General features: G+C 45.7%; 1 protein-coding gene across 4 annotated transcripts in view; it reads right to left on the bottom strand.

The window, feature by feature from the left end:
- Positions 1 to 715: 715 nt before the first annotated feature.
- TBC1D23 (TBC1 domain family member 23) overlaps positions 716 to 14,094 on the bottom strand; it is a 316,649-nt gene continuing 303,270 nt past the window's right edge. For all 4 annotated transcript variants that reach the window (XM_069339402.1, XM_069339407.1, XM_069339393.1 and 1 more), the window contains 2 exons: positions 3,308 to 3,505; positions 716 to 2,993 (listed from right to left, as the gene is read on the bottom strand). In XM_069339402.1, the coding sequence (XP_069195503.1) occupies positions 2,912 to 2,993; positions 3,308 to 3,505 (280 nt within the window). In that variant the 3' untranslated portion in view covers positions 716 to 2,911. The remainder of the gene's footprint in view (positions 2,994 to 3,307; positions 3,506 to 14,094) is intronic.

Below are 14,094 nucleotides of genomic sequence, written 5' to 3'. Positions count from 1 at the left end.
GGAGGAAATGGCCACATTTCCAGGAAGGAGCTGCACATCTTCCTCAGATATCACTAGTACTGAAGCAGGAGACTGGTAGTGTAACAGGCTGGGATACATACTAGTATGGATGCTCGTTTCCCCTCACTTCAACTTTTAAACTATTATTTTGTACCTAAAATGAAGGGCAAGGGGAAATATCAGAAGAAAGCGCCAAGCCATTACGACTACATAGCACTTAAAAAGGGTCAGGACAAGGATTTGGGATAAGATTGGGGGGGGGGGAAAGGAATGGTGCCCAACCACTGACGGTCGGGGATTGACGCCGACCTGCATGAAGCAAGGCCGTCTCTACCATCCAGCCTGACGGTCGGGGATTGACGCCGACCTGCATAAAGCAAGGCCGTCTCTACCATCCAGCCCATGTGGACTTTACTTAAAGGAAAATATACTAAAGTGTTTGTACGAAAAAAAATAATCTGGTATTTAAAGCATTCTATTATATGCAAATATTATTATAACTTACATATTCATAATAATGTGTATGGTCGTGAAGATCGGGCAAAGGTAACAAAATGATACACAAAGTGATCAACAAAGTGTGTGTTGCTACACCACGTGACACTACGGAGTTGGTGGCACTCAACAACCCTCAGGGAAGACAATGTTACAATGCCAGGTCAACAGTAATAGAATTATGGTTAAGCATGTGTACAGGTTGGAAAGTAATCCTCACTAATTTAAAAAAATTTATTACTTTGATAAATTATTGGACAATCTACACAAGGACGTCAGGACTGTATATAAATCACAAAATACACCAACTTTCATTTCTCAAAAATGATCTGGAAAAGAAGTTTCGAAAATCAACGTTTTTATCTCCAGTATTATTGCCTTAAGACTTAATCACTCCAAATATCAAAAGTGTAAGGAAATCAAACGTGCTTCTGTCATGGCGGAGTTCTCCAGTCACGGAACAATGTCTGGCCAAAGCACCAAGACTATTTTAGTCAACACACTTTAGTGCAATATCAAATATAAAGTTAAATAAGATACAATCAGCAGCACACTCAGGTTTGGTTAACAAAAATAATTGCTATGAAATTACACTTTCTAATAATTCTACTTTGATATACAGTAAAGGGAAATTTTTCTTTCACGTTACAACATTCTTAAAAAGAAAATTGAATATTTAAGCAATTATTTAACCCAATCCTTAACCATCTCGCTGAGAATTTTTCAATTTCAAATTAAATAATAAAAAAGAGCTTTGTTTACATTTGGTCAATTACAGTGGAATCTTTACTTATGAATGCCCCAACTTACAAATTTTTCGAGTTACAACCCCAATTTCTTCAGAAAATTCAACTCGACTTACAACCTTTGCCCCGACTTGCAACTTTGTTGATACACGTATGGGTCGACGGAGCGTGTGGTTCCAGTTGGCACGGGCGACCCCGATTAAGTTTACCAGACCACCCGCTTAGTGACGATCGCTCTTTAATTCTTTGTAAAGAATTATTGTTTTTGTGCTTTTTTTGTTTTTGAACATAAAAGTAATTATTATATACCACACCATGTGTCCCAAGTAAGGCTGTAGTAAGGGTCAACCTAAGAAAACACACGTGAGGATGACCATAGAGGAAAAACAAGTCTATGGAAAGGTGTTAAGTGAGGAAAAGCAAGCAGTGAGCCACAACCAGGTCCTAGTGGTATGCAGGCAAAACGTAGGAGAGTGCATACCCCCAGAAATCATCACTGCCTGATGTTATAATGGAAGGGGACTCCCCTTCCAAACTAACACCTCACCACCACCCCCCCAACAAGAGTCATCAATACACCAACAAGAGTCATCAATAAAAGGTAAGTTAGAACTTTTACATATTATAGTACAAAATATCTGTATTATATATGAAATTATTTTGAAGGTAATATTTTTGGGAGCGTGGAACAGATCAATACAATTTAAATTATTTCTTATGGGAAAATTAGGTTCGAGTTACGAATTTTCAAATTACAACCCATCTCTGGGAAGGGATTACATTCATAAATGGAGGTACCACTGTAAGTGTTAAAATATGCTGCATTTTGTGTCAAACTGTTCACATACAGTACAGGAAAATGTTTATCACATTACAGAATATTAATGCTTACAATTTGCAAGTATTTTGTGCTTATCAGGCCATTAAACATAGAAAATGCAACTTCAGATTTATATAATCATTTAAGTTTACATCACAATATTGATCACATTGACAGTCGGGCATCTGATGGAGTGAAGCTTCCCATGACTTGGGGGCAAAGTCATCAATATTTCAAGTCAAATGAGCATCCTTATGTAACCCAGGTCATGTTAAAAGGTTATTTCTCTAGTAAGTACTGTGAGTTTGGGCTTAGAATGCAATAATAAATAATTAATAACCTGACCCACACACGAAAAAGAAAAGTGGCGACGTTTCCATCCATCCTGGACTCTCCAAGTTGCCGACTCAAAACACGGGCACTTAACTTGTGTGGGGGTCGGGCTATTAACTTTTCAGTCACATTATAGTGACATTCTCTGCAATAACAAAACACCAGACAATCAACAAGTGTTCATAATCCATTCAACAACTATCAAGGAAGCACATCACCAGCTAATATGGCATCATATACATATATTTACACAATCTACTCTCACCTCAGGATAATGGTAATCAAATACAAGTTTGGTCAAAGAAAGTGGAACGAGCCGAACACTATATACACAAAACTCCCGGCCAATATATAAATGGGTAAGAAATTTTCCCGTCCCAAACTGCCATCAATGTTATACACTGGACGAGCACCCAGGCCCAAGGTCAACCCAAACCCAAATGTGTATCGACCAATCATCACATGCTCTGTGGACTAGTCACAACAGTGTGTAACACTTTAACAATGTCATCACCCACTACGTCTTGGATGCCTCCATCTGCTTCATGATCTGCTCCTTGATCAGCCTGGTTGCCTCGCTAGCCTTCGGAATCAGGAATCTGAAAATTTGGAAATTCTTCTGTATTCTAAGTAGGGCACTGAACAGTCTGAAAACCTGCTAAACAAAACTAAGATTGATTCAATACAAAAACATCTATAATTATTATAGTTTTTTTAATAACAAGCTGTTCAGTATTGCCTCCCATGTCTTTGGTTATACACCAGGTTTATTGCAAGCTTCAAAATGCCACATGGCAAACATTATTGGCTAGAGTTGTTCGTAATACCAGAGTGAATTTGGGGAGTTATTCTAGCTTTTATTCTAGCAAAACAAAATTTCGAGTTGCGGGGGGGGGAAAGTTACATGCCGCACCTGTCCATATCTGATATCGTAACTTCTCCATCGGGTGACGTTGTGCCGTATTTAAAGGTGATCAGGTCAGGATGCTTCTTCTTGGAGGTAATCTTGACTATGGAGGCCAGAGTTCTCCGTGCCGTCACATAGCCTTCTCCCGCCTTGGTTTCAGACTCACGGATCACAAACACCAAGGTCTCCATTAACAACAGGTGGCTAGAATGTAAAGGAAAAATTAGTGATGGTTCTGTAACATATCCATGATTTCACCATCAATTTATGAAGTACCAACAATTGGGGAAAAAAAAAGCAAAATCAACTTTATGCACTTTAATAATGCACTTTGGTAGTTTGGGCCAGGATTCATAGGGTACTTAACCACTGTACTGTGCACAGTGCCCTAAGGGGCTCTGAGATTTATACTATTCTTCTGGGGGAAACCCCTTTGGCTCCCCGGAGCTGATATGCTAATGTCAGACTTTAGCATCAGTCATGTGTATGGAGTTCTGTGGGGCTTACCGGGGACCACGAGCCAGAACCTGGCCCCTTCAGAGAGGCAAGGGGAGCAATGGCCTATAGAAACCCCCGTGTGGTTGGAAGCATTCTATGTCTGCCATCGACTGGGTCAGGCACCCAGAAAGGTAAGCGTCCCAAAACAAACCCCTATTCTGGTGAAAATTGCTACCACAAGCCGAACAGGTGGATAGAACTTCCCTAAAAGAAACTAGCAAATGATTATGATGTCACACGTCACTGCGCCGCTGTCTCTGCAGCTTTCCCCTCCCCCGGGAGGGGGAATGGGGAGCCCCAGACCTACAGTGCCAGCTATCCACCATCAGTTCTTCAGCTGATGCTAGTGGCTGAGGTCATGTGCTCCGGCTCCAGTGGTTGTTTCAGCAGCGTACCTAGAGTGTGGCGACTCTTCTAGGTTGTGCATGAGCCGGGAGTGATTCTCCAGTACTCGGGCTGCATGTGCCTAGGGTTTCCTTCCCTAGGTGCCCTGTAAGTATTGCCCTTGGGGCTTGGGGCCATCGTCCACAAGTTCCTTGGGTTCGGCCACTGCTAGGCCGTTTACTGCTTTATTTTCGGCCGCCCTTTGTGTGCTCGGGTGTTCTGTCTCCCATGTTCTCCTTAGGGCGAGGGGCAGTTTTGCACTGGTGGGGCGCAGGGTGCTGCGCAGCTTGTTTTCACCAATCATGGCGGCCGGCTCTTTCCACCTGGATACGCTGTCCTCTTGCGAGATTTTCTTTTTCTTTGTTTATCTACGTGGTGGGGGTGGGGGGGTCTGCCTTCGTTCTTGCCCTGTGTCCCTTGTGTTCCGAGTATTATTCCTTCTTCAGGTGGTTCCCCCTGCTAGGACCCCGTGAGTGTACACGTCCCGGGGGTTCAGTTCTTAGACGGTTGTTTGGTAGCTTTGGGTGCCGGTTAGCAGTACCCTGCCTGGGATTACCCAAGCACGAGTCCTATTATAGTAAATGCTCAGGACCCTGGGAAACCCCTGGGGGTGCACGGGTTCAATGGACGTGATCCCGGAGTCCCCCCCCCCCCTCGCTTGCAGCGAGTTTGAGGATTGCTCTCACCCCTTGTCTCAGGGTGACACACACAGTCTTTGTCTCCGTCTGCTGCCTGTGGGGTCGGTGACACCTTCGGCTCAGAGTCCTGCGAGTTTTGTTGCTTGTTGTGACTGTTACCCAGTCTTATGCTGACTATGCGGGTGCAGGCAGCACGGGCATTGCACGTTGAGCTTCAATGGTGGCAACACTCTCGGTTGTTTGCTCCCCGGAAGCCCCGAGGCTGCCCCGGTTTGGTTGGTGTTGGGGCTTGAGGGTGTTGGTTGCTTCGGTTCCTTCCATGCCCCCTTGTCTTTTCCCTGTTGTGATCTATTCTGGTCCCCCCCCTTTCTACCTGCATCCGGATCCTTACTGTGTGGGTTCAGGGTCGGGGCGGAGTTCGTTGGTTTTGAGACTCGGGCAATCTCTGGGAATTCCCCTTCCAGGGTAGCGATGGGGGCATTCGAGCCTGTTCCTCCAGCCATATTGTAAAAGTACCAGTGGTCTCCCTTAGTATTTTCGCGGCTGCCCCGGTTTTTTCTTGCAAGGCCGAGGCTTTGGGGGGACGGCTCAGCCCTGGGGCCTGCCGTCTGGGTTCCCTGGGCCGAGGAGGGGCTGACTTAGGGGGCCTAGGGCCCGGTTGGACCCCGCGGGGGTTTTTCTACCCTCTAGGCGGGGCTTGCGGTTACGCGGAGTAGGTTTTTTCCTTCCCCCTCACCATACGACTTGTTGAGCATTGGCCCCTCCCCGTCCTCGTCCCTTGCGTCAGTTGGTTCCGTCCTGTAGCGGGGTGCTCTTCTCCGTTATTCCCCACTTTTTTCTTGGGACGGGATATCTCCGTCATGTTCCCCTCTTTTTGGGGTTCTACACTACTTTTGGTCTCGGGTGCGACTGTGCGCTTTCGTGACCTCTGCTTGCTTCTGTGTTCTCGAGGGTTCGGGAAGGTTTTCGCTAATTCCTGTATTATTGGAATGGCTGTTGTCTTTCAGTGTGGCTTCCCTCTGGTCCTTTCTAGGGCTTGTTGGTCCTTTTCTGTGCTTATTCTTGGTTTTCGGACCTGTCTCATTCTTTTGTGCCGTCTTCTCTCCGTGCTCTGTCTCGGCACTGCTCATTTTCTTTGCATACTTCTAGTCTGGGATGCCGGATTGGGCTAATTGTAGCCCAATTGGGTTCCTGATTGAGTTCGTCTTCAATTCGTAAGCTGGCTATGTTGTCACTGCTTGCTCCTCTTTTGGCTCCTGTCCCATGGGTTGGGCTGTTTCTTCTATTTAGCGGTTCACTCGGGTAGCGTACTGTTTGGCTACTTTTTTTGTAAAGTAGTCCTAATTGGCGCATTCCCGCAGAGCGGATTGTGCGGTTCGGACAGTGTGTCATGCGCATGCGCCATGGGAGTTTGTTTTGGTCTGGGTGGTGTGCACCAGTGCTGGTGTTTTGCTTCCTTTTTTCTCGGGTGCTTCGCCTCTCGCTCTTCTCCATTCTCCGGTCCGTGCCCCGTAGCTCCTGGGGTGTTCTGGATTGCAACTATGGGGAGGACGCCGGGGTTTTCCCTGTGTCATGGGTGTGGGGCGCCTCCTTCGCCTCTACCCTGCTCTCCTGCATGTGCAGCTCTAGCCTTCTTCCCCTGGCAGTGCTCTTGGGATCTTTTCGGCAACGTTGTGTCATGACATGTTTGTGCCTATGTTCGACATGCGAGTTTCTGCGGTCTGGCGTCTCTTTCGGCCAAGCGCTGGATATGAATATATATAAATATGAATATATATAAATATATTTATATGCATATATTTATATGCATATATTTATATACAAATATATATATTATATATTTTTGGATACGGATACAAGACCGTCAGCACACAGGTGACTCTCCCTATTTCGACCCGTCTGGTCCCACTCATTTGCATGTCCAACCCATGCTCGAATCGATCAGGGAACCCACCTCATCCATGTTACGAGGTACGATGGTTGAGGTGCAGGTTATGTACTCACCTGGTTGTGCTTGCGGGGATTGAACTCTGGCTCTTTGGTCCCGCCTCTCTGCAGTCGGTCGCCTGGTGTGCAGGTTCCTGGGCCTGCTGGGCTCTATCGTATCTACTTTTGACCCTGTCTGGAATTAGCCTCCACCATTTCTCTGCCTTCGCCAAGAGAAGTTACTACATGTTCCACGTTGTGTGGGGTGCATGTTGCTGGTGCACATGTGCATTGGTAACTTGTACCACGGTGACATGTGGTACTTGTTACTGTGTCAGGATGTTGTGAGGTGACATTTTGCTGCAGTTTTGTGCCTGGGGTTGCTTGTTGGGGATTGCTTGTGACGTTTCTCGTGGTTTTCTCTGGGGGTTCCTCTTTCCTTTCCCATCTTAAGACTGCCTGGCCTGGCTTGCCCCTTCCATGTACATTGGTTTCTCTGTCCTCGCCTGGTTGTCTGCCCCTGGTTGTGCTTCCTGGGGGTTGAGCTTTGGCTCTTTCGTCCTGCCTCTCCCCTGTCACTTCCTTGACATCTCCTGGGCTCCGTCATGTCTGCACTTGCAGCCGTGTGTGTGGGGTCAGCTTCCACCACTTCCCTTCCTTGTGCATTCCCTTTGTTTACTCCTCTGCTGCTGGAATGTTTCCTTCCTGCATTTTTGGCTTCTTTTGGCGCTCCTTCCGCCTGTAATTACTTAAGTGTAGTTACAGGATGAGAGCTACGCTCGTGGTGTCCCGTCTTCCCAGCACTCTGTCATATAACGCTTTGAAACTACTGACAGTCTTGGCCTCCACCACCTTCTCACTTAACTTGTTCCAGCAGTCTACCACTATTTGCGAAGGTGAATTTTCTTATATTTCTTCGGCATCTGTGTTTAGCTAGTTTAAATCTATGATTTCTTGTTCTTGAAGTGCCAGGTCTCAGGAAATCTTCCCTGTCGATTTTATCAATTCCTGTTACTATTTTGTGTCACATGGTGCGTGTGTGCTTGTGTGTGTTGGTCTGTTTTCGTTGCTCGTACCCCTTGGTTCGGGTACTGGTCTGGTGGTAATCCTTTGCACCTTCAGTTTGGTTTGTTGGGACAGGGCCTGCGACTCTGTGGGTTGATGTCCCTTTCGTTCCCATTTTGCTGCATGCCTTCTTTGTTCCTCGTCTTCCTGCTTCACTCGTCCCAGGCCGCTGTGCTGGGGACAAGTCTTCTGGTCTTTCTCATTTTCTCCTACACACTGTGGTGTGTTTTGTTTGTGCCTTTTGGCCTTCCTGTTGCCGAGTTTCGGTTCCTGTTTTTCTGGCTTGCCCTGCCTGTTGGCATTTTCAGGGTCTCCCGATGTCCCTTCTCTGGAGTCTCACGTCGGACCCGTAGTTTCTGATCTGGCGAGCCTGCTCACGTTGACGAGTTTTCGACCACCGAGCTTCCTCGGTGATCGCACCCGAGATCTTCCTGCGGCTCCGCCTCTTCCTAGGCTCGGATGAACCTTGACGGGGCTGGTTAGGTTCTACCTCGAGTCTCTTGCCTTCGGTTGGTAGTCAGGTGGTTTCATTGTTGGTGTCCCACCTGCATGCTTCTTCTTGGCAGCAGTATGGGGTACTTTGGCGGTCCTTCCTTTTCCTTCTGTCTCTTCTTAGGTGACTGTTTGTTGGCGTCGGCTTTGCTTTTCTGGTGGGGGTTCGGGGCCGTCATCTTGCCGCATACTGTGCCTCATATCGTGCAGTGCTGGCGGAGCCGCTTCGGCTTGCTTTCTGTGGGTTACATCTGCGCCGTTCATAAGCTGTCTCATGCGTTGTTTCACCTCCGGCCTGTTCATGCGCCGCTTAAGCCATCCTGGTCTCTAGACAGCGTGCTCTGTGACCACTTTGGTTCGGGTTTGTTTCTCAAAGGCTCTTTTCCTGTTGGCATTTGCCTCTAGGGGTCGGGTCGCTGAGCTTCTTGCTCTCCTCCGGCGCAGGGGTTTCTGCTCCTTCGGTTGTGGCGATTGGGTTGTTCAATTGCAGCCGTCTCCCTCTTTTCTGGCACGGGATGAGGCTGCTGCTTTCTGGAGGGGTCCTTGGTTTGTTGGTGCTTGGTTGGTCAGACCGGGGATGCATCGTGTTGTGTTTGGTTGCGGCCCTCCGCTGTTATTTGGGCGTCACGGTTCTGTGTCCGGGGCGCACTTTGGGTTGATCCGGTTCCGTTCTTCCCTGTTCGCAGGTGAAGGTCTCCCGGGTTGTCCACCTTGTTATTGCGAATAGCCAGCCTGTGCTCTTTCCCCATGCCCATGGCGTTCATGGATTTGCTGCTCTTGCTGCTGTCTTGGAGGCATATCCTAGCCGACATTCGGGCACGGGGCTTTTGGCAGTCGTACAGGGGCCTGGCTGCTTATGTCTCATGTCGTTCCCGGGCCCATTCGGGCCTGTGTCGCCTTGGGTTGGTGGTGCAGCCAGTTGTCTCTGCTTTCAGTTGGGGAGTGTGCGGCAACCGCCTCTCGGGTTTGTCCCACCCTTTTTCCTCTGTGGTGTCATTTTAGTGGGCCAGCCAGAGGCTTAGGGCCCGCTCAGGAATATCCCTGGGGGGGGGGGGGGAGAGAAAAAAAAAAAAAGTTCCGGGGAGCCGAAGGAGCTTCCCCAGGAAACCAGCGTTGAATGTAATGAAACGCCATTTTCTGGGCAAGACCCGGAGGCTCCCCGGCATCCCTCCCTCCAGTTGGCGTTTTTTTATATCCAGCCTCATAACTGTTGGTGGATAGCCGGCGGGTAGGTCTGGGGCTCTTCCTTTCTCCTCCCGGGGAGGGGGGAGCTGCGAATACGGGCGAGCTGCGAAGACAGCAGAGCGGCGACGTGTGACGTCATAATCATTTGCCTGACCCGGTCAATGGCAGACATAGAATACTTCCAACCACACGGGGGTTTCTATAGGCCATTGCTTCCCTTGCCTATCTGAGGGGGCCCGGTTCTGGCTCGTGGACCCCGGTAGGCCCAAAGAACTCCATACACATGACTGATGCCAAAGTCTGACATAAGCACATCATCCTAGTAAGCTCCGGGGAGCCTCCGGGTCTTGCCCAGAAAATGGCGTTTCATCACATTCAACACTGGTTTCTTGTAATTTGGTTATATTTTAATGTTTTTTGAATGTTTCATCACTGTTTTGAAATTAAATTGGTTGAGGCAATGAGTCACAATAATGTGGCTAAAGTATGTTGACCAGACCTAACACTAGAAGGTGAAGGGATGACGACCTCCTTCACAATCGACTTGAGAATGGTCCAGGACAGACCGAAACGTCGTCGTCCCTTCACCTTCTAGCGTGTGGTCTGGTCAAGATAAATTGGTTGAGTTTGGAAACATTGACATTAACTTTACCTGAACATTTATAAAAACAAAAATGTCTTCTTAACAATGGCACTATTGAGTTTTAGCCGAAACCAGTGGCATAGTGCGGTGGTTAATGTTTTACTCTTAAAATCTCAATTTTTCCTTGATCAAGGCAGGTTAATTTATAATAAACGATACGAGAGCTTACAAACATTGCAAGTTTGTTCTCGATCTAAAGGTGTAATTATAGACAATCTCGTAGGACTTTGGGAGCTCGAACTGTCTATAAACAATTTATGAACTCGAGCACTAGGCTTGTCTAACAACCTAAAGTTGAGAACTACCACTGTTCTCAACCCAAGGATGACTGATCAAACTTGTACACAGTTTCCATGTTCTGGGAGGAAGCAAGGCATTAGGGACTATTAATAGTTCAGCTATGTCATTTGCTTACTTTGTATTACCCAAGGGTAAAAAATATTTTATTGCCCGCTATTATTCCCATCACCACTCAAGTGTAGACCATGTTAATACGCTTAAAAATACAGACATTCACACTTGATATATTATATTGCATCCGACGTAAAAGCATGAATTCCACAGCAGTATGATTCAGACCAGAAATGAATTGTGCAAGTTCACAAACCTGTAAAATAACATCAAAGAGAAACTAGAGAGAGATGGGTAGCATTAGCACTAGATAATTGCTTTAAATGTATACTGTATAGGCACCCTGATGAGAAGACTTTACCACCTCCTGTGGTGCATCATATACAAAATGTCTTAATCATCATTGTGCTCTCATGTTGACATCCCCAGACAAGAAAGCCTCGACACAAGACGGTAACAGGACAAGAATTCATCAAACATTTATGTCATAAGGAAGGCAGCTTTGTTAATATCTGAAACAATGGGCTGTTAAAAAGGGGTTACTATTCAGAGCTCCTGCTGCCAAATCAGCAGCTTTTCTGCACATGTACAGTGACAGTTACATTGGGAGAACAATCCTGTATAGAAAGATATAAACAAGTACATGTTAGGAAAAAAAAATAATATCCACATATTTCAAAATCCAAAAACTCCAAATTTTTTTCCTGCGACTGGAAAACAGGTTGTAAATCAATGTTAAATCTGGAATACCAGTTTTAAACAAATTAAGAAATGAAAAGAAGCAAGATTTGAATCACAAACGCTGGAATGCTTAAGGAAAGGACAGTAAACACGGGCGGATAATCTCTTCTCTCAAGGTGAAGGAACCAGTCGGGTGGTCGGCACACATCTAAACTATTGTGCATTGACAGCGTTCTTGTTATTGTGCTACTACTTTATACTCTAGTTAGAGACAGCCTTGATTGATTACATGTCCCAGTGGCAATTATGTGTCATCCTCCACCTTTGGTGTAGACTGTGATAAACTTGTGCTTATATCATTCTCGACAATCATTCTCATTGGTTTGTTAAATGTTTGTCCATACAGTACAAGTTCCAGTCCCCAGGTAACTGGGCAATAGGGTCAAAATAACAACTCTTAAAAAGTGTACCAGATTACAGTGTTAGAATTTGGAGCTTCACATCATACTGTACTTGTATACTGCTCAAGTCCAAGTTTTGTGGGACTAGTTGTCTTTTGTAAAGTTCTCACTCAATGGTGTTTACAGCCACACTTTAGTTGGATTTGGTGCCTCAAGCTTAACCTTCGCGCTGCTCACCTGTTTATACCCAACAACACAGGTGCTCAAGGAAAACAAATCCAATATCATTTTCTTGTTAAAATATATGTTCCGATAATTTTTTCACTATTATCATTAAATAATTGATAATTACTTCGTTATTAACCCTTGGGCCGCTAAGGGTCATAATTGCTTCAACACCCACAGGCACATAATCGTAGGTGACATATTTTGGGCGCAATAGAGCAGGGAAGTGTGGGGGGGGGGGAGAAAAAAAAAAAAAAAAAAAAAAAAAAAAAAAAAAAAAAAAAAAAAAAAAAACTGCTCCGCCCGAGCTGTCAGGCAGCAGTTGCCACAAAGTTATTATTATGTAATTATTTCAATGATTTTTTCTTTGTTTTTTGCAGTAATATTATTCAATAGTGTGTATTGTGATATATTTATATAATAAAATGTGAGAACCATTGCTGTACTCAAAATTATTGTGTTCATTTTAGTGATTCAATTATTATGTTCATAAAACAAAATAGTTTTGCTGTTATTACACTACATACACAGGTTATATATATGTATCTGTATGTTTAGTTCGCCATAAAGAACCACTAAGTTGGTATTGTGAGTCAAAAGGCAACGAAGAGTGGGCCACCATTCACCAGCCAGTCAGCCAGCCAGCCACCACCACTCCCTCACCTCCTCCCTCACCTCCTCCCTCACCTCCTCCCTCACCTCCTCACTCGCCAACATACTCCTCCCACCTTACCGGTTTTGCTTTTATTCATTATACACAGACGTTAAATATAAGTATCTGCATGTTTTGTTCACCATAACTTTACATCTAAGCTTGTATGGTGAGTAAAGACACGAAGACGTAGCTACTCTTACAGTCAGCTGGTGGCGGCCGCCCTCAAGGCCAGACGCACTAATATTTCTCCTCCAACAATACTGTTTGTGGTGTTATTACACTATATACACACATTATATATAAGTATCAACATGTTTTATTCACCATACTTGTACAAGTAAACTGGTATGATGCCCAAAGACCATAGTGGTCACCAGTAAGCAAAAGTCGTGCAGACGACGCACCTCCCTCACCAAAATGGCGGCTCCCAACAAACTCCTATTGCTGTTATTACACTCTATACACACAATATATATAAGTATCTACATTTGTGTTCACCATAGCAAACCAATAAGCTGGTATGGTAAGTCAAGTCAATAAAAGGTGGCCACACACAGTCAGAAGACGACGACACCACCCTCTCTGCCTCAGCATTACTCCTCCCTCCATGGAGCACAGTACTAAATATCACCACAATCCTGCTATTATCAGAATCCTGGTCAGTTTTATCAGTCAGGGAGCTTCTGTAATACTATCATCACTAAATAATAGCATGAACACATTGACATTTTTAGGCAATGCTGTGGTCACAAGCTGAACAGCAGTGCTGTGCGCTCATGCTACGTGCATCAGCCTTATTGGCTCGCTTAGCACCAAGGTGCTCTCACCCAGGAATGCTGGCCACGATTTTTTTTCTAGGTGGCGTCTGCCAACTATCGGTCGTGGGTGCACTATAGCTGCCCCTATTCCACGCGGGGCTTTTAAATGAGCGCGCTAGACACTAAAACGGCTATTAATGTATTGCGCGGTATTGGTAATGTTACTCAAATCATCTATGTATGTATTGCTCGGTCTAAGGGTTTAGGCGTGGGCACGAGCTGCACGCTGGGTGGCGTGGGCACGAGCTGCACGCTGGATGGAGTGGGCACGCAACAACGCAACATTCGTGGGCCACATTGTCCGGTGTAAGAGCCACAGAACCGTGAGCAACCAAGACTGGCGCACGCAGCATAAGCTGCGTATAAGCATAAGCAGCATAAGCATTGCTGTTCAGCTGGTGACCACAGCATTGCCTAAAATTGTCAAAATAAATATGTAACTGCTATTATTTAGCAATGACAATTACAGAAGACCCCGACTGATAAAAATGAAAAAAATGAAAAAAAAAAAATGACCAGGATTGTAATAATAGCAGGATTGTTGTGATAATTAGTGCTGTGTGTGAGGAGTAATGCCGATAGATAGCCTCGTTTACTGACTGTGTGGCCAACTGTTATTGTCTGCACTCGCCATACCATTCGGTGGTTCTCTATGGTGAACACAATGTAGATACTTATTACACTAATACACATTATATATAACGGCGAAAGGATTATGTTGAGAGGAGCCATTTGGGTGGCAGAGATAGCGTCGTCTGCATGACTTGTCTAGCTGTGTAGAGGGTGGCCATTATGAGTCCTACAAGCTTAGGTGTACAGTTACGGTGCATA

The sequence above is a fragment of the Procambarus clarkii genome, chromosome 5 (genome assembly GCF_040958095.1).
Source record: "Procambarus clarkii isolate CNS0578487 chromosome 5, FALCON_Pclarkii_2.0, whole genome shotgun sequence".
NCBI classification, from domain to species: domain Eukaryota; kingdom Metazoa; phylum Arthropoda; class Malacostraca; order Decapoda; family Cambaridae; genus Procambarus; species Procambarus clarkii.
This window is presented reverse-complemented; position numbering and strand designations above follow the sequence as displayed.